Here is a 27,408-nt window from a genome sequence, read left to right as displayed (position 1 = left end):
GGCTGTCCTGGACTCACTTTGTAGATCAGGCTGGCCTTGAACTCACAGAGATCTGCCTGCCTCTGCCTCCCCAGTGCTGGGATCACAGGCATGTGCCACCACACCCGGCTCATGTGCCCCCTTAGGCACACAAAAATTGAAGGTCTTTGAGGTGGGAGTGTTCAGTAATAGAGCGCTGACTTAAGCATGAATGAAGCAAGCCCTGCGTCCATTCCCAGCACCTCAAGACAATATTAGTAATAAATAATGAATTAAAAATAGTTCTTTCTAAAAAGATTTCCCCCTCCGAGGGCTGGATTTCCCTCTTTATTTGGGGACATCTTACCTCTTGGGATTAATTTCTCCAACACAGAGTGCCATGCTCTGGGTCCAGCTAACCCCCCCTTCAATGAAATGGTGCCAGCTAATGGATGGGGTTGGATCGGTCATCTTTAATAAAACTTCCTTCAGCACCATAACCCACAATGAACTGACCCGATTCTGATCTCTCTCTCTCTGCAGTGAAATGTAAAATGGAGGATGAGGAAGTGCTTGGTGCCTCAGTACCACCTCCTTAACTGACGTCAGTCACTCCTTGTGGAAGGATAACGTCCAAACTACACTTTCCCTATAAAGATTTTATTTTTTTTAAACAAGCCTTAGTACGGTGATACAGAATCCTTTACACATAAGGTAGGATTTGTTGCACACAAGCTTAAGCAGTTCAGGAAAGTACCCTCAGCTTTCTACTTTACCCAAATGCTATTTTTTCATCTAGCCACTTTCTCCACTGTCAGTACCCTTCTGAGACATCGCTGTAGAAATACCTAGTGATGGCGTCCCTCTGTCAGCAGTTTTCCCACTTTTGCCAAGATCTGCATTTTAACTCACCTCAAATCTCCATGTTAGTTTTGTCTTAGTTTTGAGAGTGTTGAGTTAAAAAAGCGGGGCAAGGCTCTAGCGCTGAGCTGTGTTTCCAGCCCACAAAGAGACAGTCCTTGGAAAGGATTTCCATTGTCACAGTTCAAACGTTACAGCAGCATTCTATTAACTTAGTGGTCCTCATCCGTTCAGTGGCCACTGCTCACCAGGATTCTCCCATGCCAAAGGCCCCAGACACAGCTGAAAGCCTTAGTAGTATCAAACTGTTTGACAAGCTACCACGCACCGGTAAATAGTAAAGCCTTTATTTTCTTGTTAAGAACAGCATTTTGAAAATAAAACCTATCTGCCCATGCTTTAACAACCTTTTAAATCTGTGATATTTATATACAGCCCTGTACATACTGATTGTCTTGAAGTTTCTCAAATTGTTTATAAGTATGCAAGTCAGCCAGGATGAGGGTAAGAGTGGGGTACATTATAAAATACACATTAATACATTTAATAAATATATATTATCTATCAAAAGTGAGCCGGAGCTCTTTATGAATAAAAAGCACCTGCCAAGGGCTCTCATCATCTCACATGGTTGCTACATCCTTGGATGTGTAAATGCCAGTGCCCTCTCCTACTTTGTGATTTGGCAAACCCAAAAGACAACCCCTCCCACCCTGTCTGCACTTGGTCACTGGCCTTGACCTCATCTGTGTGTGTGGGGGGGGTGGACAACAATCACGTAACTCTGGAAACAACTGACATAGTAGAGCCTCTCCCCTCTGCCATTGTCCCGCCACCTTGGCAGTGGACTCCAGAACACCGTGGAGTCTTCACTCAGGAGGGGACAGAGTGGCTGTCGTAGTCCCAATATGGCATTACTACCTGGGCATGTTAAGTTGTGCTTGCAGCTTGGGGTCATTCACGGATGACTCTCCAAGACCATTTTCCCCAACCAAGTCTCGAGTCAGTCAACTCTTAAAGAGGTGCCAGGTACTTCAGCTTTGCTCTGTCGGAAGCTGGCTGCCACAGTCTTTGGGTGGAGTTTGTCTTGTGGTCCTCTTCAGGTGAACTTGGACTCACCGCCCTTTTTCCTTTGCTCCCACCTCTGACCCCGGCCTAAAAACATTCAGCCCACCCTAAATCTTAAAGCCAAGATAAAACAAAGCCCAGAAGCGCAATAGCCTATCAGGATTGGAAAGAAAAAAAGCAAAACCAAAAGGCCTCACTAGTTGAGGTTTCCTGTGGCTCAAAATGGTTCTGTTTTTACAGTGCAGAAACGCTGCTTTCTGCACACCCATTTGCACGGTGCTCACCTTATACGTGGACAACAAAGAGCTTAGAGAGAAAACCATCAATCATGTCAGCTTCTCCCTTCTGTAAGGGGGCTTTTGCAGACCGAGTCACTGGTGACATCAGAACGCTCCAAAGGACTCCAGAGAGCGGGGGTGGGCAGCCACTTCCTGGCACAAGAACGCGGAGCGCTGACGTTTGTCACCGGACTGGCCCAAGGTGCTTGGAGATTTCTTTGCAGAAAGCTGGGTAGGGCATGCAAAAGCCTCCACCCCATGCAGCCCTAGCCGCCTTTCCCTCCTACCCCTGCTCAAGCCTCTGACTTCTCAGCCCACCACATGATGGCCCTGAAGCACAAAGGACTGATTCAAACCCTCTGGAAGCAAGCACATGCTCTGGATGGGGGTGGGTTGTCCCAGAAGGTTGGGAAGGAGTGGCCTTTGGGTGTGATGCTTTCTGGCTCCCATGCATGGTGATGCGCTAGCTGTAAGAAAAACTTGCAGGAGAGCCACATGCTGGCCAGATTGGCCTCACCTCCCTAAGGCTCTGCAAGGAGAGGGTAAGACAGGGAGGGGACACAGCAGAGACTGGGGCCTTGAGAAAAATCAGGTTTATTAAAACACTCAGCTCAGGTGTACTGGCTTAAGAAGAGGTCAGTCCCCACCCCCACCCCCAAACACTAACCTTTTAAATTTTGCTTTCATTAAAGGTTAAAGGCTTATGGGTAGTTTTTATGGAAAAAAAACAATGCAGCGATTAGAGTGTATGCAGAGGCCCCACCCTTTTTTTATACAATCCACGTGGTCAGGTTCAAACTCTTAGCGTGGAAAGGTTGCTAGAGATTATGCTGGCCAAACAGCGCAGAGAACACGGGGCTTTTCATGGCAGGGAGGCTGGAGATGCTGAGCGACAAAGGAATGACTTGGTCAGGACAAATGGAAGCCATGACAAATGACGGCTGTGAAGAGGGCCATTTTTATAGAACCATCGGGAAACCAAGATTAAAACATTCTCTCCACCCCCTGAAAGCACTTAAGAAACCTTCATGGAACTCATCCTATCTTGAACTTCTACCCACATCAAGGGAAAATAACCCCCAGAAGTCACTGGACATCAGGATGTCACCTCTCCATTCCAGAGGTCACCCTGGGGAGCCCAGCCGTAGGACATCACTATGAGAAGAAGGCTATGGTGCCTGTCTTTTAGCCTGACTCCCCTGCAGCTTCATGCTGGCGGACCTATTTGAGCTTCTGAAATGAACATGGGAATGAAATCAGGGGAAAGGGCTTGGAGGAGTACCGAAAATGCAGGAGGAGGGAGGAAGGAAGGAGGCTTCTATCACTCTGTAAGGGAGGTTGGGGTTGGGGGTGCTTGGTAGAGCAAGAGGCCGGTGATGGTTGCTTCAAGGTCCAGAGTCCATTCTCCTCTTTGGCACATTCTGTGGTTCTTCCACTCCTACTGGCTACACAGCTCCCTGACGTCTGGTTTTGGCCTGGCTTTGGAATCATAGCCACAACCTCCTAAAGTCCCCTGAACTGCGTGGGCCACCAGGCAAGCAAGCCAGGGAGAAGGGTCCATTAGTTAACCTCAAGGGCACAGTTATCTCCAAAAGACCACCTCACCAACCAGAACTTGGCGGGGAGGGGGTGACAGGCTGGCTCCGACCCCTCATCTAAGCCAACATCAGCTGGGCATACCAGCTGTGAATTCTTTTCTGCCCTGGCCCCTATGGATGAAACAGTTTCCCAGCCATGCTTCTGAGTGAGCCTAAGACTATGGCAGTTAGCTCTGATTTAGTTTGCAGGACATTTCCGTGTTTGAATGTGTGTGTGTGTGTGTGTGTGTGTGTGTGTGTGTGTGTGTGTGTATGGCAGGATACCAGAAGGGCAGTCACTGTTAGCTTTCCAGTTCATCCATATGTCACATTTACATGAAATCCCCTTGGTGGGATTTCCTGGCTTCCAGGTGGCCTGTCTCTGCCATGGTTATTGATTTCGCCCTCAAGAAAGACATAGCCAGGGAATAAAATCGGTAAGAGAGATTCTTATTCTCTGGAACTTAAGGTCTTTCACCAGTGGTGTCTTCCCGTGTGAGGTGGCGGAGCGGTTGGGATCTGGAATAACATAAGGACAGTACTAAGAACTCTGCAAAGTCATCATTAGAAACTGACGCATCAATGTCCTTTGCTTGTACCTGTGGGGGCTGAGTCATCCACAGAAATGTACTGGAGGTTCATGTCACCCACCCTAAGGGACACACTCCTCACTCTGAAACCATGCTTTAAGGAGTGGTGAGGCCTCGGGCATGCTAGGCAAGTATCCTAACAGTGAGCAGCACCCTGAGATCTTAGAGGATCCAGCAGGTAAGTTCCCCCTTTTCTTCCCTACACTGGCCTTGAGGGAACTGGGAGGACTTCAGAATGATAGACAGGCTGTGTTTATTACAGCACATGGGCTGGCCCCTCTGGGGACCAGTGGTCACAAGTAAAGTCAGGCTTTTCTTGGCCCCGGGACAAGAAACAGCCCAGGAGATGGTAGGGGGATTTAAGAACACAAATCTGTATTTCTATTTGTCTTATAGCCTGTTCAAAGCAAAGTGAACCTGGGGCTTAGCAGGGCCTTCTCAGGCCAGAAAAACCAAAATTCTCTCCCTCCAGGGATCAAAGACCATCCCCTGATGGTCTATTAAAAGAAAAAAAAAAAAAAAAAAAAAAAAAAGCTCAGGTTGAGTTATGGACTAGGCACAAAACAAAGAATGGAAGTTGAATGTGCACATGTGAACTGGCTCATGCATTGTTTCTGACAAGCATGGAGCTATGTCTGCAAAGTACATGTAGGAATGAGCACCTCCTTGGATTTTGCTGGAATGAAACAAAGTCATTCCAACGGAGGCAAAAAGCAAAAGGTAAGACTTTCTGCTGCAGGTCTGTTTGGCGACAGATAAGTACAGCTGCTCTGCTGTTTGAGGGGCACAATTTCAATTTCTTAGGGAGTTGGAGGCAGCTGGGAGTACTGGATGGAGTAGGGGCCAAGGGGCTGAAGCTAGGGTGGATGTCAGCAAGGCTGCAAACAACCTCACAGAAAGCTTTTCCTTAGGGTCACCTCCCTAGGAGAGTGGTGGGGCGCCGTGCTCAAGGATGAAAATCCATTAGGTAGAGAGCCCCAAGCAGCAGGTGGACATCCTCGGATGGCCCCGTGAGTACTGGTTTTCCTTTATGTGAAGAGGGGGCCAGACAAAGATGGAAGGTACGCATGCATGGAGCTGCAGTGAGCAGCCCAGAAAAGCAGCCTCCAGGTGTACCTAGCTGAAGCTGCCCCACCAGGTTGGACGACGCTCTTGGGCCTCCTGCCCCAATGTCATCTTTTGATACTTACAGTCCCACCATTGAGCACGACGGCCATTTCGGTCGGCTGATACACATTGCTTCTGAATGGTGCGCTGGGTCGGCTCCCCAAGCCACTGGGCTTCTTTCCCAGGCTGCCGCTGGATCTTTTCCCCAAGCTTCCATTGGAAAACCCCACTGCTGATCGAAGAGCTGAGAAAGGGGTTCCCAGGATGACAACACAAGGGGTGTGTGTGGGGGGAGGACAAGGGAGGGGACAGGGATAATGGGGGGGGAGGGAGGGAGGGAGAAGAGAAGGAGAAAAGTAGGGAGAATTTTGTTTTTCTGTAGCAATCAGCTCCCCCCCACTTCTGTCCACCTACCACAGTGGTTCCCTTCCTCTGGGTGACTCTGTCCACCCACCAGAGTGGCTCCTCCCCTTTGTCACAAGCCTGATTCAAAACAAAAGTCACAAAGGGGCTTTGTTCTTGGCTCTCTAGGAGGCTGACCAGCCTCAGGAGGGTTGGGAACTTTTATGAAGTCCTGCTCTCCCCAAACGGCTAGAGCCAGGCTGGGTGACAGACACTTCTGGACTGTCACCTTACCTCACTGCAGAACAACACATATGTTCAGGTCTGTATGCACATCAATCAAAAGCAGTCCCCATTTCCGGACGCTGCAGATCCGGGGACTGCTGAAAACATGCACAGGACAGTGATTGGAATCACTGGAAAATGACCCTCTTTGTCATTCCCAAGGAGGGATAAAAGATCCAAAGCAATGATGGCAAGGAGCTAGCGCTGTTCTTTTCAGAGACCGTATCTAAGGTAGCTCAGACGCATTCTGTAGCCAAGGATGGTTCTGAACTCCCGATCCTCATGCAGACACACGCACAGATATGCATGTACAGGTGCCCTCAGAGGCCAAGGAAGGTGTTGGAGGTTATAAGCTTCTGAGTTGCCCAATGTGGATACTGGGAACTATGATCTTCTGGAGGAGTATCAGCTTTCTGATACTCTGCTTTTTGAGACAGTGTCTCACTGGCCAAGGAAGTCCCAGGGATCCACCTGTCTCTACCTTCCCAGCTCTGAGAGGACAAGTGAGCACCACACAATGGCTCTGGGGATAAAACTCAAATCTTCAAGCTTGTATAGAAATCCCTTTATCAACGGAGTCATCTCTCCGGCCCCAGGTGGCTGTACTTCTAAGAAATTAAAGTTTATTTTTAAATAAAGGAAAACCAACTTGAAAAGACATAGAGAACCTCAAGTATGTGTTTGTGAGTAATAGGAGCCAGCCTGTGAGGGGTTCTCACATCATGCCAACGATAGAATCTGGAAATCAAGGCCATTAGTGGTGGTCAGGGGAAGGGGGGCATTTCAGGATAGTGAAACCATTCTGTGTGATACTACAAGGTGGATACAGGTCTTACTGCTTTTGTCAAAACTCACCAAAAGAATGATGCATTCTAATTAAAATACGGTCTTTGGCTCGGTGGCAGAGCACCTGCCTTGCCTCTAAGGCCTTAGGCCCCATCCTCAGCCTCCGCACAAGTGGAGTAAGATCTTACCCGGAAGATGACATCCCTAGTTTCACTGAAAGTACTAATATTGGCCAAAGAAAAGCCCTACTTAAAAGTCTTCCCTGAGAGAATACGGTAAGACAGCTTGGGAGTTGTTCAACCTACTTGCAGGCAAGAAACACAATTACCTTAGAGCCAGGTACTGTGAGAAGAAACATATAGAGGAATAGTTTTCATAGCATAGTGGATGTTTTTTTTTAAAAAAACAAAAACAAAAAATGACAGATAAAGCTTAAGTCCCATGGCCAAGGCCACACAGCTGGCTGAGCCCTCGCTGGAAGCCTGGCAGAGACAGGCAGCTTCTAACCCCCATCCCAGCTCCAGATGCTCTACTGTTAACCATTACGGTTGGGTAAGTTGAAGCAAGTTGTGTTAACTGTCATTACGGATAGTTAACCCTAGACTGGACCAAAGAAACTGCAGGACAGACTCAGGAAGGCTTTCTTTCTTGCTTTGGCATCGCCAAGGCTTGGACAGCTGCTTATGCTGAGTGAGGGCAGCATGGGAAGTGGGGACAGTTGAAGATGGAGTTTTGCTACTGTCATCAGCTTCCCTTGAACGCAGAGCCCAGTCCCAGGTGTGGGGACTCTGCTTCCAAACACTTCCTCTTCATAGAAACCGAAGCTCAGTTCTCTTTCTACCCATGGTACCTAGGTCCCTCTCTGTGTAGGCTGCTAGTGGTTTTCTAGCATACCCTTGGCATTCTAGGTTCCTCAGCATGGGCCCAGGGTCCAGCTTGCGACAGGCCTGACCAATCAGAGCATTCCATCTTTGAGAGCACACTGGTTCAGGGATGACATTCAGAGCCAATCAAACTGACCCTGGGGGTTTCCTCAAGACTTCTGGAAAGAATTCTCCATCCTGGGATTCTGTGCAAGACCAGAGCTCCTGGGGACCATAATGCCTCCACCAAGAGATGAAGGAGTCTTAGTCTAGGCATCACTCGAGTCTCTTGAATCTAGCTCTTCCGGAAGCCTGCTACCTAGGGCATTGGGATTTTCATTTATTTGTTCAAATAGGTAGCATTCAAATTCTATTTTTTTTTAATTGCTAGTAACCAATTCCAGAGGCTTTTGACTAGTTACCAGAGCTGACCCACAGCAGAGGTGAAGGACAGGCAGTGTTATTCCTAAGTGGGTACCCGCAGACATAAACCCCTTGGTCAAATGCTGACTTTTTATGGTGTAGGTCCTGCAAGTGAGGCCAAGTGAGCCATCCTTCCCTGAGGCCTCACTCAGGGTCTCCAGCAGTAAACAGCAGACCTGAGAGCCCAGGGTCCCTAACAAAAGAGGGAACCACGTTCCTTTGAAAGGTGAATGTTTCCTCTGCCTTGTTAGCACTTTCTAAGATGTGATTGGAGGTGTGACATCTCTGGGTGTATTTGAATCCCTTACCTCATGCCTTATTGGTACTAATGAGGACACTGGTTAAGTGTATGTATGCGGGGGTCTCACTGATGGAAGGAAATAATGGGAGCGAGGCCACTGAAGCTTCATAGAACCACAGGTCATGGAGAACATGCCTTCCATCTCGTGATACCTCATGGGACCTCAGTCAGGGGAAGAGAACCCAAGAAGCTGGCTGGAAGATCCTGGTGCAGGGAGACATGATCATTGTAGCTCACTGGCTTTAGTTACTCTAAGGATAAGGCCCTGATGAGGCTCGTTTCCTAAAACACAAACCGGCTGAAGCAGCATGAGAGGTGCCAACAGCTGCTCCTACTGTGGCAAAGGAGCATGCCCAGATGGTCCTTGGCCAGCAAAGTAAGGGTTTCTAGAATAAAAGCCAGCCCAGGCAGAATGTTCTCTGTGTGGCTTTGAGACCTGCTCTGCCTGGTCTCAAGCGATTTTGGTGGACATATATTTTTGTAAGACTAAAAGACGACCCCGCTCCCCACAATAAAAAGGAGGAAGAGGAGGTGGTGGTAAGGGTGAGCTGCCAAGGCTTGTGGACAAGGTCATCCAAGAGCTGAACGGGAAGCTCGCTGGCATGGCCTTCCATGTTCCTACCCCAGTGTGTCCATCGTGCATCTGACATGCAGCCTGGAGAAAGCTGCCAAGTGTGATGCCATCAAGAAGGTGGTGAAGCAGGCATCCATAGGCCCACTCAGGGGCATCCTGGGCTACATTGAGGACCAGGTTGTCTCCTGTGACTTCAACAGTGCCTCCCACTCTTCCACCTTTGGTGCTGGGGCTGCCATTGCCCTCAGTGACAACTTTGTAAAGCTCATTTCCTGGTACTGCTTCAGTAACATGGTGGACCTCATGGCCTACATGGCCTCCAAGGAGTAAGAAGCCCTGGACCACCCACCTCAGCTAGGACACGAGAGCAAGAGAGGCCCTCGGCTGCTGAGGAGTCCCTGCCCCAACTCAGGCCCTGATACTGAACATCTACCTCAGTTTCCATCCCAGACCCCCAGAACAGTGGGAGGGGCCCAGGGAGCCCTACTCTCTTGAATGCCATCAATAAAGTTCACTGTACCCACAAAAAAGAAACCAAACCACTTTCCCCAGAGCAGACCCCTAAGTTCATCTTTGGCCGTTGTGTGAGCTTGAGTAAGTCGATTTCTAATCTGAAGATGGCTGCAGCGTGGGGCAGGTGCCATAACATTTTGTTCCTACTCAAACCGTTTCCAAAGCATTCCTGAGCAGCTCCTTTGCCTGCAGTGGCCCCTATTGCTGAATGATAGTGGATGCCAATCGTGAAGTGTTGGGGAGACCGTTGAGATTCTAAAGGGATGTAGCTCAGTGGCCCAGAATGCACTAGGCTCCGGGTTCCATCCTCAGCACTACAAGCAAGCAAACGAGAACATCCTATCTTAAAAAACAACAAACAAACAAAAGTCTGACAACACACAAGGCTGCTGAAGACTTAGGGAGGGACTCAGTGTAACCACAGAATGGGCACTCATCGACAACCTTTCTGGGGTGACACCTGGCATGACGTGTCAAGATTTAAAGCGCAGATTATTTAACTCATATCTAGGACATCTTTTGCAAGGAAGCTAGTGGACCGAAGAGCAGAAAGATGGATGGATAAGAGTGCTTACTGCGGCACTGTTTATTATGGGAAGCCTGAGGCGGGCAACGGAGGATCGGGAAAAATAAGTGCTGGTGCCTGATGGGAAATTCCACAGCATTCCCAGGGTACTAGAGCTCTTCATCCGCTGACCCTGGAAAGGCCTCGATCACACTGACTTAGGCATACGGCTGGTCAGCGACTGGAGCCAAGGTTTCCACCCAATGGTACCTTAGGATCATTTGGAGAGCTTAAAAATTATACAGACCCCAGACTCAGACTTAATCAGGGGCCCTGGCTGGTGGGGCTAGGGCAGAAATCGGTGTTTTTCTACAGTAGCCCAGGTGAGTCTAATGGGGAGAAGGGCAAAGAAGGATGACTCTGCCCTAGTGCTGCGCTGTTTCATTTTTGTTCTGGAGACAGGGTCGCACTTAGCCCCCTCACACCTTAGTTTCCAAACGGACCTCACGGGCTAGTGTATGAACTAAGTGAGAGCAGCCCATAAAATGCTCAGAATGGCACCAGACATACATTTTTTTTTTTTTGTTGTTGTTGTTACTATTTGTAATTTTTGTTCTGTTGGGAGTTGTGTGTCTTGCTGTGTGTCCCCGGCTGGATTTGAACTCACACTCCTCCTGCCTGCACTCACTCTGAGCGAGTGCTGGAATGGTAGGCGTGTGCTGTCACACCTATCATTACTTTTAAAACACTACTGCTTGGGTGCTTCTGACCTTCTGGTTTTTCTTTGAGGAAATCCAATCGTTGCCTTCAACCACTGGTTCTTAACATTCAGGAGAGGGATTGGGGTCACAGGCACTTTTAGGATGAGACAGAGTGACGGGCCAGTTCCCCAGGAGACACACATTAGCGGTATGCAACCACCTTCCTTTTCTCAATTTCCAAGGTTACATACGAGGAGTCCGGGAACTCAGAGAGCCCCCACCCCCACCCCCACCCAGGAGGAGCTGGCAAGGAGAGGTGGCTCTGCAAGGACTCCAGGACTAGCCAGGCGAGCCCTCCTTTGTCACCACAGCTCCTGGTAGGCCTCTAGGCTTCCAAAGGTGACCTCTGGCGTGACTGTACCTTCTCCTGTTCCCAGCCGGGCTGACACTGAGTCCTTACCAACATCTTGGCAGACACAGCCGCCTGGCCTGGAACTTTCTGAAGAAGAGAGCAGCTTGGATTGCAGCCACACGGGGACTTTCCCCTCTGTCCAGAGGGGGCTGCTGCTGGCCCCCTTCGTGGGTGGCTCTATAGGAAGGGAAGACCCTGGGCTTCCACGCTCATCCCACACGGCTCACACCTGTGCCTGGCCCCTGGGGGGATGTTGCTAAAGAGAAATGTTGCTAAATTTCGGTCTGCTGTGGGCCACGTTCCAGCTGTTTGTCCTCAGGAAAACCCGTTCTTTTGAGCCTCAGCTTGCGTCCATTCATCATGAAGGGGTAGAGACAGCCAACTTCCCAGGGTGACGTTGGGGACTGATGAAAGAGGGCAGGCTGAAGACGAATAGTGCAGGCGCAGAGAGCTAGTGCACAGCATGTGACAGGTGACCCGTGCCCCTCTAGGGCTGGGATTTAGCATTACTGATGGGCCCCTCTGAGGTGTCTCAGGGAAATTGAGAAAGGTCATTTCTTTAAGCTCAAGGGTGGGACCTGGCCAGCTTCCTTTAAGCAATGCCCTAAGGGGCACCTGTGCAGCAGAAAGAGTTGGGCCTCAGGGGCACTGGTGGCCACATCCTCTTCCATCCTATTTGACGTCACCCCTGAGCAGAAAGAAGTAGTGACCCGGATGTCACCCCAACTGCCATCAAGTTGGCTCTCTTCCTCTGACCCCAGAAGAACTGTAGAGATGTTGATGATGGCAGAGGGAAGTTAAGAGTGGCTGGGTGGCAAGCCTTCTCACCTGGTGAGCCAGTTTGGGGGTCAACTCTACATACATTTTCAGATGGTCTCTGCAGGGCTGAGCCTGGTTGTAGCAGAAGCGAGCTTATAGATGCAGCTGTGTTGGCAACCTGCATCTGTCCTCTCCTTGCAGGGACCACCATTCCAGGAAACCTTTACCCCTGAGCGTCTCACACTGCACTTTCAAGAGACACCAGCCAAGACCCACAGGCTCCATGCTCAGTGCCACTAGGGTCTGATTCTCACTGCGTTACTTTCTGTAACTCGTCTTTACACGGTACGCCCTCCCATTATTTTTATTTCACAAATAAGAGAAAAAAAACGAGGCTCAGGGAGGTCATATAATCTACCCAAAGCCACACAGTAGGTGTGGAGGTGGGAGAGTCAGGGTCTGAACCTGGATGCTGGACTTTGGGACCTAATATGAACACTGCTGATGACTGAGGTAGAGGGCAGGAGCATCGGTCACGGTGGCCTGCATCCATCTTGCACATAGGGTAGCTGCACACTCAAATGCTTGCAGGGAGCTAGGGAACTAATGTTGGGGCATCAGCAGGAGGTGGCAGAGAGTGTGGTAAGCAGGAAGTGAATTCCTAGCCAGAGGATAAGGGAGGCAAGAGGCCTGGCTTTCCAGTGCCCACTGACTCCAGCGAGGTTCAGAAAACTGTAGCCGCAGAGGAGGGCAGGCTCAGCACTGTGAGACCCAATAGACACAAGTTTGTTTGTGTGTTTTGGTGTGCGCATTGCTGGAGATAGACCCAGGACCATATGCATGCTGGGGAAATAGTCTACCAGGGAGCTTCCCACATCATTTAAAAGCCAGCAACCTGGGTGATTGTTGTTGTAGTGATAAATGTGTGTCTGTGTGTGTATATGTTTAGGTAAGAGGTCAACTTCGGATATTGTTCTTAGAAACCAACCCTTGTGTTTTCAGACACAAAGGCTCAGAGATCAGGCTGGCTGATCAGCTAGCCCCTGGGATATGCCTGTCTCTACCTCCTCAACACTGGAATTATAAGCACGTGTTAACACCCCTGGCTTTTCTCTTGGTTCTGGAGAATGAACCCAGTCATCTTGCTTCCCCTGACAGCATTTACCAACTCAACCGTCTCCCCACCGTTGGATTTTTATAACAAATTAGTTGGCCATCGGCATGAGGAAAAGGATACGTAAGAATATCTCTGACCAGTTGGGAAGGGGGCCATTCATGATTTTGGAGTCTGTTGCCCCAGGTCAGGCAGTGGTTGCTTTACCTGCATTATGTTCATCCATCGAGAAGGCCTTGTTCTCCATGTAGGCCCTTGGCAGGGCCATGTCCTCCTCAAATGCTGTCTCCCGCATCCTGGGCTGTGAAGTGTCAAAGTAATTGGGTGGGTTCTCCTGCAGGGGTGGGAGAAGGGTATAGTGGATCTCCGGGATGGCATGGAAGATGACAAAGACCCAGCCACTGGCCACCAGTGTAATGGCCAAGGTGGGGTCGTTCCAGGAATCTCCCTTAATGATGGTGTTGCCGAAGAGGTACATAGTCATCCAGACCACCCAGATGAGCACAGAGAGGAAGGTAGTGATGAGGATGAAGGCTCCATTCGCCTTCCACCGCCTGAACTTGCCACAGAGTGTGAAGAGGGACTGCGCCAGGGTGATGGCCAGCAGTACCATGTCGTAGATGAGCGCCATCACAAAGTCCATGGGCTCATAGGCGCAGGCTGGCTTCGTGTCACGCAGCACAGTCAGCACCAGCCACTCAGTGGCAATGATGACCTGCACCATCATCAGGCACAGTGCCAGGCTCACCAGCTGCCAGCCGGCCGGGCTTGTGCCCTGGCGCACCAGCCTCCGTACCCGCCACGCCTGGCTCAGCAGGCAGGAAAAGCAGAGCGCGAAGAGGACACCCCAGAGGAAGCGTCGGATGGAGCAGATGGTCTCGTCCATCCGAATGATGAAGGCGAACGTCAGCCCAAAGAGGCCCAGGGTCCCCAGCAGGAAGAGGAAGTGGAGGCACACGGGCCTCCTCTTCTCCTTGTCCTTGATGAAGGGCAGTCTCACCAGGAGGATAAGCATCAGGAGCAGTGTGATCAGGGCTCCCGCCCCGGCCACTGCCTCCACCACGATGCCCCAGATGGCGTCCAGGTCGCACAGGGACACGTACTGAGGAAGAAGGTCCAGCCCACAGCCCCGGGATGTGCTAGCGTTCTCTGAAGCCACAGACGCAATCACCAGGAGCAGGGGCAAGGGGAACACCTGATGGGTTCTCATCTTTCTCTCTGACACCAGGAACGGTCTAGAAAATGGGAACAGTTAGGGAGAGCGATCAATCCAGTGTAATGCCCCACTCTGCTCATTTCCTGAGGACTTAGCTCTCTTCAAACCTGCTAGCCCTCACGGCTCCTTCAGGCACTTGAGATAACAGCATTGACTTTCTCCAGGCATCATGCTCCCTCGAGCAGGCACTCTGTCACCTACTTGAACCCTGGCCTGGATCAGTTGCCAGGAACCAGCACTAGCAGTACCTAGATAACTTACGGGAGGGAGACTCACCTTCTCCCTCTACCCCTATGCAGCCTGGCTTCTTCCAGTAAGGGAATGAGAAGAGAAAAGTTTTAAAGGGACAGCTACCAGCCAGACACTCAGCTGGGGCAATACTGTGTTTCTTCTCCTTCAACCTTTAAAGGCTAATGTGGAGTATTTACTGATCCACTTGCTCTAGGCCCAAAACTGGACTCAGCCAGTCCTCATAATGCCCTGTGAGGCAGCAGGTCCTATTGTGACCTCCATTTTCAGGTGACAAAACAGGGTCCTCAGGGTGTGACACTCGCCCCAGGCCACACAACCACACTCCAGGAAGCCACCCTCCTCTCGGCAGAGAGAGAGAGAGAGAGAGAGAGAGAAACCCCCCCAGCATTACACACACAGTACATTTAGTGGTCCCAGCTAGGTCTGCAGCACCCGTGGATTCAACCAAGCTTAGATGAAGAATAGTGGAAAAAAAGATTCTTTCCGTTCTGAACACAGGCAGACATTTTTTGTTGTTGTTACCAAAACATTGCACAGTAAGGGATGACGATGTATTGGGTGTTTTAAGTGATCTAAGTCCACGGGGTATGGGTATAGGCTAGGTGTGGATACTGTGCCTTTCGCAGAAGGGCCTGGAACATCAGCTGAAGGCCGGCACCAAGGCTGTTGGCATCCAAGGAAATCCCGGAGCATTTTCTGTGGATGTGCCTGTACGCCCAGGAGCGTTTCTGAGCTCTGTCTCCCTCACACACCCCACCTTCCTCCTTCAAAGATCTCTTGAGGCTCCATTCGCTCGTCTCACCTGTTGTCCCTACCCGGGGCTGCCTGAGAGTTTAAGTTACCACGCTTTCCCACACGTGTGCTCTAGGTGGCCCGTGACAGCCCTGATCTGGTCTTCTCTTCCCCTGCTAGGACACTCTCTGATTCTTTTAATTTTGTTTTTTCTACTTTTATAGTTGAACCTAGGTTCTCATGCACGGTACATCCCTGACCCATTTACATTATTTTAAATTTTCATTTTGAGATAGAGTTATACTACCTTATACTCCAGATGCCTCTGAACTCACCAGAGCCCAGGTGGGCTTTGCACTGGTGGCCTTCTTGCCCCAGGCTCTCTGCATGTCCAGCAGCAGGACATGCAGGCCAGTGTCACCAGGCCTGGCTGGCTCCGCAATGATGCTTCCTCCTCCAGCTCGCTCCAGAACCATCAGCTCAGACTCTGCCAAGGTCAGTGCGGCTCCCACAGGCAGGGTCTTGTGGGCCGAGCTCTAATCAAGCCTGCCATTTTTGTCTACTTTGTTTCTTTACTCCTTCCTTTTCTCCTGTCCTCCCTTCTTGCCTTTGTGTGCTACCTCAGGACAGAGACAGTTTCTTTTACTCCCATTTGGTATGTGGGACAGGTCTTTTTATTATTTATTTATTTATGTCTTTGGGCCTGTCCTATGCATTGTGGGACGGGTTTCTTCAACCCTGCTCCTTTACACTGCCAACTATCTCCTGGGTGAAAGGCACAAAATCCCCCCACAAAGGATTAGTGGTAAAGACACCATTATTAATGCACAGTAACCGGCACAGGGCAGGCACGTGGGAAATCCCTATGGAACAAGGACTCCAAGGGCGTTCAGACCGCCCTTTATCCCATGGACACCAGCTCCTTGGTTCTGAAAAGGGTGGGACTTGGTCTGCACAGCTGTGGCCCATACTCATTACTCGTCATATTAAGCCATTTTAACTTCATCTATGCGTAGGTCCGTAACCAGCCACCCTCCCCACAGCACAGCGCCAGGCATCCCTGGGGCTTCCGTTGAGTAAATGCAGTATCGACCACCTCTCTCTCTCTTCCTCTCCTTTACATGAGATCCCTTGTGCCTGCCTTGACCTCCCTGCCATCGACTGCATAAATTATTGATGCTGCAGAAGGTGGCTGGTGGTATGAGGTGGTCCGCTATGCTTATAAAGGGAAAGCGTGTTACAAACAGAAGGTACTTGGGAAGAGGGGCTCCTTCAACAAGAACCCCCACTCAGGCAACTTTAGGGGTGGGGCAGCATCCTAGCTATTGACCGTCTGCTGGTAGTCTAATCGTAATCATGCCGTGGAGGCTCCGTGAGGGACACTTGTTTAACTAACTCACTGTGTCCTGTACACTGACCACTACCCCCAACACATGAAAGTTCGTCTCTCTTGATGTTTCTAAACTGTGTTGGAGGCTGGCCAGCTGGCTCAGTGGGTAAAAGTGCTCGCTGGCCAGCCGGACAACCTAAGTTAGATCCCTGGGACCCAAAAGACGGAAAGAAAGAACCAATGCCTGCAAGTTTGTGTGTGTGTTGCACATGCCCACACCCAAAGAACCTGGCCGTACGCTGCCCTTTGGAGAGACACATTCTGAACAAAAGCACTTACGAGCAAAAGTTTAAGAGCTGGGTGGGACAGAACAAGCTGCCATTGGCCCGCAACAAGGTGGGAGGGGCTCCAGCCTGAGTTTCCCCTTTAAGAGTCGTCAGTGATACAAATGCCATTAAGAGAGTTCTCAGCATCACATCGCAGGCAATCTCTCGAGTTCACACCTAATTCTGTCTTCCCCTGGGGGTCAGGAGATGATGTTTGGGAGGAGCTTCTGGAATATGGACCTATGCACCTACGCACCCTTTGACCAGTGGTTCTCAACCAGCTTTGGATGTCAGAACAGGAGAGGGAAGAAGGGGCATCTGTTGACTGATGACCAGGCCTACAACGGATCAGCAGTCTTGTCTGACAGAACAATGCAGCCCAGTCAGTCTACAGGACTAAGGCTGAGAAAGGCTGGTTTTAGACATCAAGGTCAGAACTGGTAAGAGAAACCAGGAAACCCACCAGGTCCTGGTTGGGCCTGTACCTCACCACCCTTCATCGCAAAACTTGGCTGTCTTTTAGTTATGTCCACCCCCGGCTGTAAACTGCAATTTGGTTTCCTCAGCTCTTCTCGCTCGCTTCTTGTCTCTCCTGTCCACCCAACCGGAAATGAGTAACACCAAGATGGCGCCCACACTTCGGTGTTCTCGAAGCGCATATCCAGGACTCTAGTTTCCATTTTCTTTCTGACTCAGGAAATGGACCCTCTCATGCTCTCTGTTTTCACGGCCACAGGTAAAGCCCTTTTCTCCTTCCAGTGCAGCTATGGGTTTTGTGGCAGCAGCTGCTTCTCTCATTTCTGGGAAGAACTCCCAATTTCCTTTTGGAGAGTTAAGCCCTAGCTCCCAGCTGGAGGTCTGGTATGACTTAAGTGAAATGTCCTCAGCTGGTGGAGCTAGTTTAAAGACCAAGGGACCTTTAGGAGGTGGGGCTTGGTGGGTAGACATCATCACCTTTGACAGTGAATGGCCTGGCTTTTAGACCCCACAGCCGAGTCCTGGTCTATGGCCACGTGAAGAGATGATGCTGTACACTGCCACCAGCATGCCATCCCTGTCATGATGAAGTCTCAAAAACCATGAACCCAAATGCTCCTGTCATCCCTTGTTTTGATCAGCTATTTTGTGTGTCAAGAAATGTAGCTGTGAGCTGGGCACAGTGGCACACGTCTTTAATCCCAGCACTCAAGAGGCAGAGGTAGGTGGATCTCTCTGAGTTGGAGGCTAGCTTGGTCTACAAAGTGAGTCCAGGACAGCTAGGACTACACAGAGAAACCCTGTCTTGAAAAACCAAACCAAAAACAAACAAACAAAAACTCCATGAAAATGTAGCCGTGATGGGTAATATCAGCTTGATAGACTGTAGACTCACCTAGGAGGCAAACCTCTGGACATGACTGGAAGGGACTGATTAACTGATCGGGTAGAGCCACTCTAAAAGCAGGCCACACTGTTCACTGGGCTGGACTCCTAGACTGTATATGGAGACAGTGACCTCAGCATAGTCCTCTCCTTCTGCTTTCTGACTGGATTCAATACCAGCCACCTCAAGATCCTACAGCCTTGATTTCTGTTCTGATTGATTATACCCTCCAACCGTGAACTGAGATAAACCCTTTCTCCTCAGAAGTTCTTCTTGTCAGGAACAGCAACAGGAAAAGTAACTAAAATTGCAGCTAATGCATCATCTTCTCTTTTTGATGAAACTGGTAAATTCAAAGGTTAGAGGAGGAGAGGTTAGGGGAGGGAGACTGTCCCTCCCAGGGAGAGAACCTGTTAGAGAGTAAGGCTGACCCAGAGGCAACATCTAGGGGAAGGAGTCCTAATCATCTGGAGTCCTAATCTACTGAAAGGCGGCGCCAGATCCACTGATGCCTGGAACCAGCAACCATTAAACATCCTGTGATTGAAACCAGTTTGATTTGGGTTTCTGTCACTTGCCAACAAGTTCCCAAAAACCTAGGCATAAGGGTTCCCTCTTGCCCCATAGTAGGGGTATAGATGAACCCAAGCATGGCCAGACACCACAGGGGAGAGCCCAGTTGTCTCAAGCTGGTCACTGCCATCTCTAAGGATGACTATGGGGTGCAACCTCCCAATTCCACAGAACTACGGACAGGATGAGGGGAAAGGGTTACACTGAGGCCAAGGCCACTGGCCCATCTAGGGATTCTGTCACATCGACGACTACAGTAACTGCTTCCTGCGTTCCCTGACGCATATAGTAACATCCTAAGAATCTGCCTAAGGGAGCTAGATATGGTGGTACAGGCCTGTAATCCCGGTGTTGTTTGGGAGGTTGGGGCTAGAGGACCACAGCAAGCCAGGGCTACATAGTAACTTCTAGTCCAGCCTGGGCTACCTCTGAGAAACCTTAACCCCAAAATCAAATACACAAGCTATAGAACAATCCCGGGGGCAAGCGCTAAGGCTGTCTCCATTTCACAGGAGATCACGCTGTGCAGTACAGGGAGAGTTGCTGCTTGGCCAAGGTCATGTGGTGTCAGGAGAGCGGCGCCCGAGGCAAACAAGCATCTTATTGTTTCTGGGCTTTCCGTAGGCCAGAACTTGTAGAAGAGTCACTGGTGTCTTTTGCTGGATGGTTTATCTGCAAGAGGTCCTCCCTGCTCCCACTGCACCCTTCGCCAGTACTTTTTGATCCCTGACTCTGGGTGTGCACCCAAGCAGACATGCCTGGCCAGAGGCCGACTTTGGATGTCTTCCTTCTCGACTGGCCACATTGTTAGAGACGGGGTCCCTTACTGAACCTGGATCTCACTGAGTCCATTCACTGTCTTCCCAGGAGGCCTCTGCACGTCTCTAAGCCCCAGCACTGGCCTTAGAGATGTTCATGGTCATGGGATCCGAACTCGGGCCCTCCTGCTTGCACTTTGCCCTCCAGCCCAGTTTCCCCTTATTCTGGTTGTCTCTTGGTCTGCCCCTCTCCACCCATCACCAGCCAGGCCCTCATCTGTTTTGTTGTGGCCTTCAGTTGCTGAGTGAATAAAATTTAAAGGTGCACGCTACTGTGCTATCATTTCCTTCTAACCAGGAGGAAACTGAGGGGCTTGAGAGTTTGACTCTTCGGCTGCCCCAGACCTGCAGGCCCCACTCACGCACAGACGTCAGGATGAATGAGGACACAGAGAGCAGGAGCTCCAGGCAGGCACTGGATGCCCGTTGTCAGGTAAGCCCTATCCCTTCAATCAGCCACCTGCTGCCTCCCACCTCCAAGGGCCCTGTGTGGAACAATACCAGATTAGAGGTTCTGAGGCAGCCTCCAGGCAGAGCTGCCTGGGATGGATGAATACATGGCAACAAACCCATGGGGGTGAGGGCCGCGGCTCCTCAAAGGGAGTAAAGAATAGACGGGAATGAATGCACAGGCCTCGGCTCACATACTAATTACCTCTGCTGCCAGCCCTGGCAGCTCAGAAGTGTGACTCACTCGGATGTTCCTAAATACACTGTGAAACACACCCACCCAAATCACACCCCCCCCCCCAGCATACACCATACCACAGGGCCATAATACACCGCACCACACCTCACATATTTACAAACCACACACGCGCGCACACACACACACACACACACACACTGTCTACAGAGGAGCCAGGAGTACCCAGCAGCCCCTAGTCTCCTCCACTGTCCTGAGTGCTGGTTCCACAGAAACTGGTGAGGACGCTGTAGGACACTGTGTGAACGGGAGAGCAAAACTGCTTCAGCCCGAGTCTCCCCAAGGACTTCAGAGTCAGACCCCCCCCCCCCGAAGTTTTAAATCCTACCTTCTTGCTGGGGAGTAGTCCAGCATGCACACGCCTCTGGACTTAATCCCGGCACAGAGCGCTTGCTAGCACACTATGACTCTGAGCTGCCGAGTTAACCTTTCTTGCCTCAGTTTCCTCATTTGCAAAGTGAGGGTAATAACAGCACCTGAAATCACTGAGGACTGAGGTAACTGCAAGTGGGCATTCACCTGTAATCCTAACATTTGAGAAGCCGAGGCAGGAGGATCTCACGTTTAAGCGCAGTCTCAAACAGGAGGTGGGGGGCTGTGGAGTGGCCAAGTGGATAAAGTGTTTGTGAAGCAAGGACGGATCCCCAGAACTCACCTAAAAGTTGGACTCCAGGATTGGCCAGCCTGTAATCCCAGTGCCCGGAGGTGGAGATGCCTGGGGTGGGTTACTAGGGGCAAGCTGGCTACCTAGACTAGCCAAATTGGCCAAGTTTGACCCTGCCTCAGTCAATAGAGTGACAAAGAATCTAAAACACTCAGTGTCAACCTCTGTTCTCCATATGCACATATAACCCAAGCAAACACACACACACGCACACGCACACACACGATAACTATACGGTGTAGAACACTAGTTAATGTAGAAAATTTTAAAGGATTGGTAAATGTTCTACTGTCTGCAGTGGTAACTTCTGCCATGGATTTCCTAGGAGGGGCTGTTGCCATGGAGGTGGAATCGTGAGGGGGCTCTCCCGTCTGTTTATCTACCACTGCTTTCCAGCCTCTCCCAACATCTGCCACAGCCAACAAACAGGTCCTTGAGGTGGAGGGAAGGAGACCAGCCTTCAGATGGGAACAGGAGCTCTGAGCGTGAGCCTCACTGTCAAGGTTGAACCTGGGCCAGTGACCCTGAAACCAGCCGTGGCTATGAAGCAGTCAGAGCCAAAGCTGCTGGAGACCACACACGGGCCTCCACCTGGGAGGTAGGATCTCCTTCCTCTGGTCCTCGCATAGGGATGGAAAAAACGAAATGTCCCAAACTGCCCTGCAACCCTTCTGACCAGCCTCAGCCCTGGGGCTACCAGCAGGGTTCCAAAGAGAATGTTCTTCCTGCTTTGCCAGGCGGGCAGGAGAATCTGAACCAGAGTATTGGGGTGTGTGTGTGTGTGTGTGTGTGTGTGTGTGTGTGCAGGTGTGTTGGAGGGAGGGGAGGAGCAAGTTTTTCCAGCCCAGCAAACTTCATAGCTCAGTACCCAACTGAATACCTGCCACAGTTTACACTCTCTTCACACTCCAAAGATCTCAACAGGAGGGCGGTCAAATAGAACTGAGTGACTTTGGTGTCGCTTAAGCTCTCGGAACCTCAGCCCTTCCTCTGTAAGGTGGAGGTGGTTGTGCTGCCAGCTTGAGGTCCCCTGTGAACAGCCCTTTGTGCAGAGGAAGCAGGAGGTGCTAGCTCGCTAAGACACTCAAGGGTCCCATTGTCCTGTGGGGACCATCAAGGCAACGAAGTCAAAGCCACCTTGGCCAGAGGCTTCATGGAATCTACAGACCGAACTAGGAATCCATTTCTTCCAGCTCCTGACCCCAGGGCCTTTTCACTGCACCCCAGTCCGGGCCCCATGTCTGGCATAAGTCCAGGTCGGGGCTGGGAGCCAGGGTCTCTTGAGCTCCAGCATTACACTCTGTCCTGGCCCACTCCCCTGGAGCCCCCCGTGTGTTTCCTGCTTGGCTAGTTTAAACCGTTACCAAGTTTCCTGACATTAAACTCTTTCCCAGACCCAAAATGTCTGTGCCTCCCTCTGCTATCTTTTCCAAGTTAGAGTGTCATCATCTTCATGATTCTGTGCTGACCGGACACTAGCCTGTTCGCGGAGCTCAACTTTACAGGCCCTCTGAGATTAGTAACTCGGTACAGCAAGAACATCAGCTCTATGAGCCATGAATATGCAAAGCAGCTGCGGGGCCTGTAAATAAAAGCAATCATTTAAATGCAAATTGCAGCCTAGGATGCCTGAACCTCAGTGCTAGGATTCTTCTCCGGGTACAGTTCTGAGGCGAGAGCGTGACTAACGGGAAATCCCCAGCAAGCTCCAGCTGAAAGGCTACAGAGGTCTTGGACCCTGGGTTGGGGTTCCCTATGGTAAGTAAGACTGTGTGGAAGTAGGAGGTGGATCTTTAAAAAAAACCCAAGCCACTCCTTCAATTAGCTAAGGGGGCTCTCTGGGGCTCAGAGCAGTGCCCACAGCCTGGACTCCCTACACCACAGCCTGCCTGCAAGCAGCACCAAAGGAGCTGCCTGCTGTCTGTCTCCTTGTGGAGGTCACCGGGGCTCTTAAAACCACACCCCTGTGGCCTCCCGCTGGGAACTCTCCGAGGGTTCAGAATAAATTCGAAATAACCTTTCCAAGGCTCTCCAAAGACCAGGATCTGTCCAGCGCCTCCTGTCCCCTCTCGCCTATCCCCACCAATCCGCCCACTCACTCTGGCTACAATGGTCTTTGTGTCTCTTCCTCCAAGCGTATTTCCCACCTCCAACCTCCTGCAGCCTGGATGCCCTTACCCCGATTGCCCTCTTAGTGGAGGACACCCTCTTGCTGGGGTCCGCTTAAAGACTCCATTCGCCTTGTCATCTCGTGCACCAGAAGTCCTGACCACTCTGTTTTCCAGGCAGCCCCGTCCAGGGCAGGTGTAGTACGAGGTGGTATCTATTTGCTCCATTAGAGTTTGTCCATCCACGTCTCCGCAGTTCCCCCCGCCCCCAACACTCCATCTTCCCCTCTTCCAACTCAGCTGACCCTTTTCAGACTTAGAAGCGACGGGATCAGGGAAACAATGTTCACAGTGGAGTTAGAAAACTAGCCCGGAGGAGGGTTTCCAACCAACAGATGCCAATTTGCATTCTATTTACATGCTATTTGCATGCAGTTTAACTCCAAGTGCGGTTATTCCCAAAGCCTGACTGCCCACGAAAGAAACTTAGGAAATAACATTCCGAAGTGCTGTGTGTGTGTGTGTGGGGGGGGGGGGTGCCGGCCTCTCCTGCCTCCTCTTGTCTTTGTGGGGGAGCCCCGGAGCTTTCTGGACGCTGCTCAGGTGCCCCCACCCGGGCGCAGTCCGGCGGCCGATGCGGCGCGTGTGCTGGGGCCCCAGGCGGGGACGGTGGTGCCCGCCACACTCCCGGGGCCTTTGTCCCCGTTCCAAAGAGCCGCCCCCTTGGCGAACAGAAGGAGAAGGGGGGAACCGGCTAGGCCTGGGTCTGACGGAGCAAGAACAGGGGGGCAGGCCCTCCGTTTTGGGGCGTCCTCTGGGGCAAGGTCGGTGAGCCGACTCAGAGCTATTTAACCAGGTACGGCCGGCCAAGGAGGGGTGCGGACTCCTGGTCGGTGCTCGCCCCTCCCACCCGGTCCCCGAAAACGTGTGGGGTTCTTGCGGGGCTTCGAGCCCCAGTCCCCTAGCAGGCTGCCTTCCTCAGAGGCCCCAGAGCCCTCGCCCGGGACAGAAATCCTTCCCCTGCAGCGTACGCAGCCGCCCCTGGACTTCCAGCCCACCATCCCCCCCGCCCCCCAGCCTCAGATTTCCTCCCTGTGGTGCCCACCCTCTCGCGCCTTTTCCAGGACTGCGCGGCCGCTGCGGGAAGCAAGCTGGGTCCCCCCAGAGCCTGCGGCAGGTGAGGCTTCACATCTCCAAAGGCCGGCCTTTGCCCCAGGCCAGGTCTGCGTAGTTCACCACCAGCAATCCCCGCTCCTCCCGCACCCCCCCCCCCGTCAGCGCCCCCCTCCCCCGGAACCTGCCCGTGACGCCCCTCACAGGGGTCCCTAGCCCAGGGCTGGACTCCCATTTATTCCCAGCTGCCTGTCGCCCGTCGTCACCCCGGACCCTAACCAGAGCCTCGGCTTCTACCTGGTTTGTGGATCCCGCCCCAGATAAAGGTCCCCAGACCCCTGCCCTCGGTCAGCCCTCTGCAGCTCCTCTCCCGCCGCACTGTGGCACCCCTTCAGCCGAAACCCACAGCCTCCCTGCAAATGCACCCCGAGCAGGGAAAACCAGAACAAGCACGAGCCCGGATCCCCTCCGGATCTTCCCAAACCCACGGCGGGAAAAGTTTCTGGGGTCCCCGCGGCGCCCTCCCCGTGCCGGCGCTGGCTGGCACTTACCGACCCTCACGGCCCCGCAGCGCCGACGCTCCTGCTGGCCCTGGGCCCAAGTCACATCTCTGCAGCGCGCCCGCGGCCCCCGCTCCCTGCACGTCCGCCAGCCGAGCCCGCCTCACTGCATCGCTCTTCCGAGCTGCGACCGCGCGAGGCGCCCCCTGGCCCGGCCCGCGCTGCAGCAGCCGAGGCCCCGCCCCTCCGGCAGGCTCCGCCCCTGCAGCCCCTCCCCCGTCCTGGTCTGCGGCTCGGCTCAGCCGGGGACCGGAGCCACAGCCCCAGGCGCCTGGGCTCGTTCTGAGCTTTAAGATGCATTCCTCCTCCAAACCTCAGGTGGCCCCCAATTCGAGGACATCTCCTTCCTGCTAGGAGTCCAGAAGCACAGGACTAGGTTGAGCTGTTTTCAGAAACATCCTCAGCCACTTAACGACGCAATATTCCCACGGTGGGGGGGCGCTTAGCCGGCACTCCCCGCACACACCTGCAGGCAGTCCAGGACGCTGAGAGGCTCTCCCAGTCACCAATGCCTCGGTGAGATGCACTTAGGCAGGTCCCTGCCAGGCTCATTCCCGCCCTCTCTCATCCCGCTCCAGCCCCCCCCCCCCTTTCCAAACACTGAAGCCAGCACGGCTATCCTTGGCCATCCTAAACATGAACGTCACCACGGTGATCCCCTCACGTGGGTCCGGGTGCACGATTGCCACCACCTCTCACACATCATTCCCACTGGCACACACCCTCCACTCTCGTGGGCACACGTACCCGGAGAGCCCAGACTCTTGGCTGTACTCTGCACTGACCCTCAGGGCACAGATACCGCCGGTGCCCACGGGGCGGGCATCGGACACACATGCAGGAGCGGTCAGGTCGTCCCTCACTTTTTCTTCCACCTCTGCTTTCTCTAGGTGAGACCGCCCCTCCTCAGTCCAGTCCGATAGACGCAAAGACACGAACCCTCTCCCCCTGGAATGAGAACAGAAATATGGCTGCAGAATAAACGCTCCTTTTAGCGGTACTTGCAGCTTCTGAATCTGGGGAACTTTTAGGATACCCGTATCTCTTCAAAAGTCCATCTCTACCCGTCTCTTCAAGTCGGGTTTTCTCTGGGTCAGGCCACGTACAGTTTGGCAATGCGTCTCTGCGAGTATCTTTTCTTTTTAAGGTCACGCTTAAGGAGAGCCCTAGCACAGAGCCCTTATCCCCTGTCTGCGGGGAGGTCCCTTCGCCAGGAACCGGAGACAGTAGGAGCTCATTAAATCTCTTTCAGATCAAGGTCTTCCCAAGTCTGTTCTGGTCGGACTGCGGGACCGAAGCGTGGACGGGCACTGCCCCCTGATGGTGCTTTGTGGACCTGGCGTCGACAGCTTCTAAAGATGGGCTCACCTTCCTTTGAGGCTTCATCTGCATAGCCCGTACTGTTTTAATACAGGCCCAGTGGTGTGTCCCGGGACTCGGCACCCTCCAAGCTGCCCTGTGCAGCCCTGGAGCCCTTTCCCGTGGGCTACTGCCACTGCGCGGTTGAGCACGGTTTTATTTTTACTTAATATAGGCGGTGTGTGGCTAGTGGCTAGGAGTGCACAGTGACTCTTATGTTCAGAAAAACCATTCCTGGGTGGGGGTGGGAGCTCTCTCTTAGTGGTAGAGTCCCTGTCGAGCGTGGGGGAAGCCCTCAGGTTGGTCCCCAGCACAACAGAACCCAGGTGTGGGGATGGACAGCCGTAATCCCAGCAGAAGACGGAGGCAGGAGGGGCCGAAATTCGAAGTCATCCCCAGCGACGCAGGGGCCACTTAGACTCTCTCTCAGGGTGTGGGATGCGGGGTGCGGGAGATCTGTGTGTCATGTTCATCCTTGTCCCGTGTTCGTCCCTGTCCCTCCCCACCAGGAGGGGCGTGTCTCACTAAGTATTTGTTGAGCAAAAGAACAATTAAATTCCAGCTTTGCCTTCCCACATAAGGCATGGCTGTCTTTACTCTGCCAGCAAGTAGGCTCCCCTCCCCCATGGATTTGTTGCTGCGGTGTTGCCATCTATTTCCGGGGACGTGTGCTTTTATCCTTGGGATTTCTGGAATCGTCTGTATCTTGAGTGTGACAAACAGAGGCTTGAAAAGCTGGGGGCTTCCTTCCTGGCCCTGTCAGGGGGTGGTTGGGACAGAGGCAGGACTCAAACCTGGTGAACTACGCCTCCCTCCCTCGCAGATGATATTTCTGGAAACATGGAGACCCTCCTGGGAGAAGTCATGAAGGTGGGGGTGGGGCCAGCCGCCTGAGAGATGTTTTCACTGTCTGTTGCGTTTGGATGAGAAGCAAGCATCCCCATAGGGTCCTGTACACGTTTCCCTGGTGATGCTCATAGGAAGAGGTTATGGAGCCTTGGATGGAGGAAGATGTCATCGGGGGCAGATTGGAGAGTTTATAGCCTCACCCCATTTCTGTCTTGTTCCCTCTGCCTCCTGTGTACAGCTGAGACATGACCTCTCAGCTTCCTGCTCCCATGGCCATGCTTTTCCCACCACTTAGTCCTCTGGAACCACAAGCCAAACAAACTCCTTCTCCTTCAGTGTCTCAGTCATGGTATTTTACTAGAGCAACAGAAAAGTAACTAATTCAGTACTCCCCCAATTGTTCTGGACACAGGGCTCCAATG

The 27,408-nt window shown here is 52.1% G+C and overlaps 2 protein-coding genes and 1 long non-coding RNA gene across 6 annotated transcripts in view; 2 read left to right on the top strand and 1 right to left on the bottom strand.

Moving 5' to 3' along the window:
* Positions 1 to 1,613, top strand: part of Iqck (IQ motif containing K) — a 108,028-nt gene extending 106,415 nt beyond the window's left edge. The window contains exon 9 of the mRNA XM_060366955.1: positions 502 to 1,613. Coding sequence (XP_060222938.1) covers positions 502 to 557 — 56 coding nt within the window. The 3' untranslated portion in view covers positions 558 to 1,613. The remainder of the gene's footprint in view (positions 1 to 501) is intronic.
* Gprc5b (G protein-coupled receptor class C group 5 member B) lies at positions 1,151 to 24,949 on the bottom strand. Of its 4 annotated transcripts, none has more exons than XM_060366954.1 (4): positions 24,770 to 24,949; positions 13,225 to 14,252; positions 5,523 to 5,683; positions 1,151 to 2,318 (listed from the first exon to the last, which is right to left on the bottom strand). In XM_060366954.1, the coding sequence occupies exons 2-4, from the start codon at positions 14,225 to 14,227 to the stop codon at positions 2,271 to 2,273; spliced, it is 1,212 nt and encodes a 403-aa protein (XP_060222937.1). In that variant the 5' UTR covers positions 14,228 to 14,252; positions 24,770 to 24,949; the 3' UTR covers positions 1,151 to 2,270. The 4 variants fall into 4 exon arrangements, with proteins under 4 accessions (XP_060222937.1, XP_021504456.1, XP_060222936.1 ...); XM_021648781.2 differs by having other exon boundaries at positions 1,151 to 4,261; positions 24,770 to 24,947; XM_060366953.1 differs by lacking the exon at positions 24,770 to 24,949 and adding an exon at positions 23,176 to 23,435.
* Positions 22,626 to 25,872, top strand: LOC132647168 (uncharacterized). The gene is made up of 3 exons (XR_009585467.1): positions 22,626 to 22,755; positions 24,230 to 24,282; positions 25,669 to 25,872. It is a non-coding gene; the product is annotated as an uncharacterized LOC132647168 (long non-coding RNA).
* Positions 25,873 to 27,408: the final 1,536 nt, after the last annotated feature.

The sequence above is a fragment of the Meriones unguiculatus genome, chromosome 14 (assembly GCF_030254825.1).
Source record: "Meriones unguiculatus strain TT.TT164.6M chromosome 14, Bangor_MerUng_6.1, whole genome shotgun sequence".
Lineage (NCBI taxonomy): Eukaryota > Metazoa > Chordata > Mammalia > Rodentia > Muridae > Meriones > Meriones unguiculatus.
Note: the sequence above shows the minus strand (reverse complement) of the source record. Positions and strands in the feature narration are given on the sequence as shown.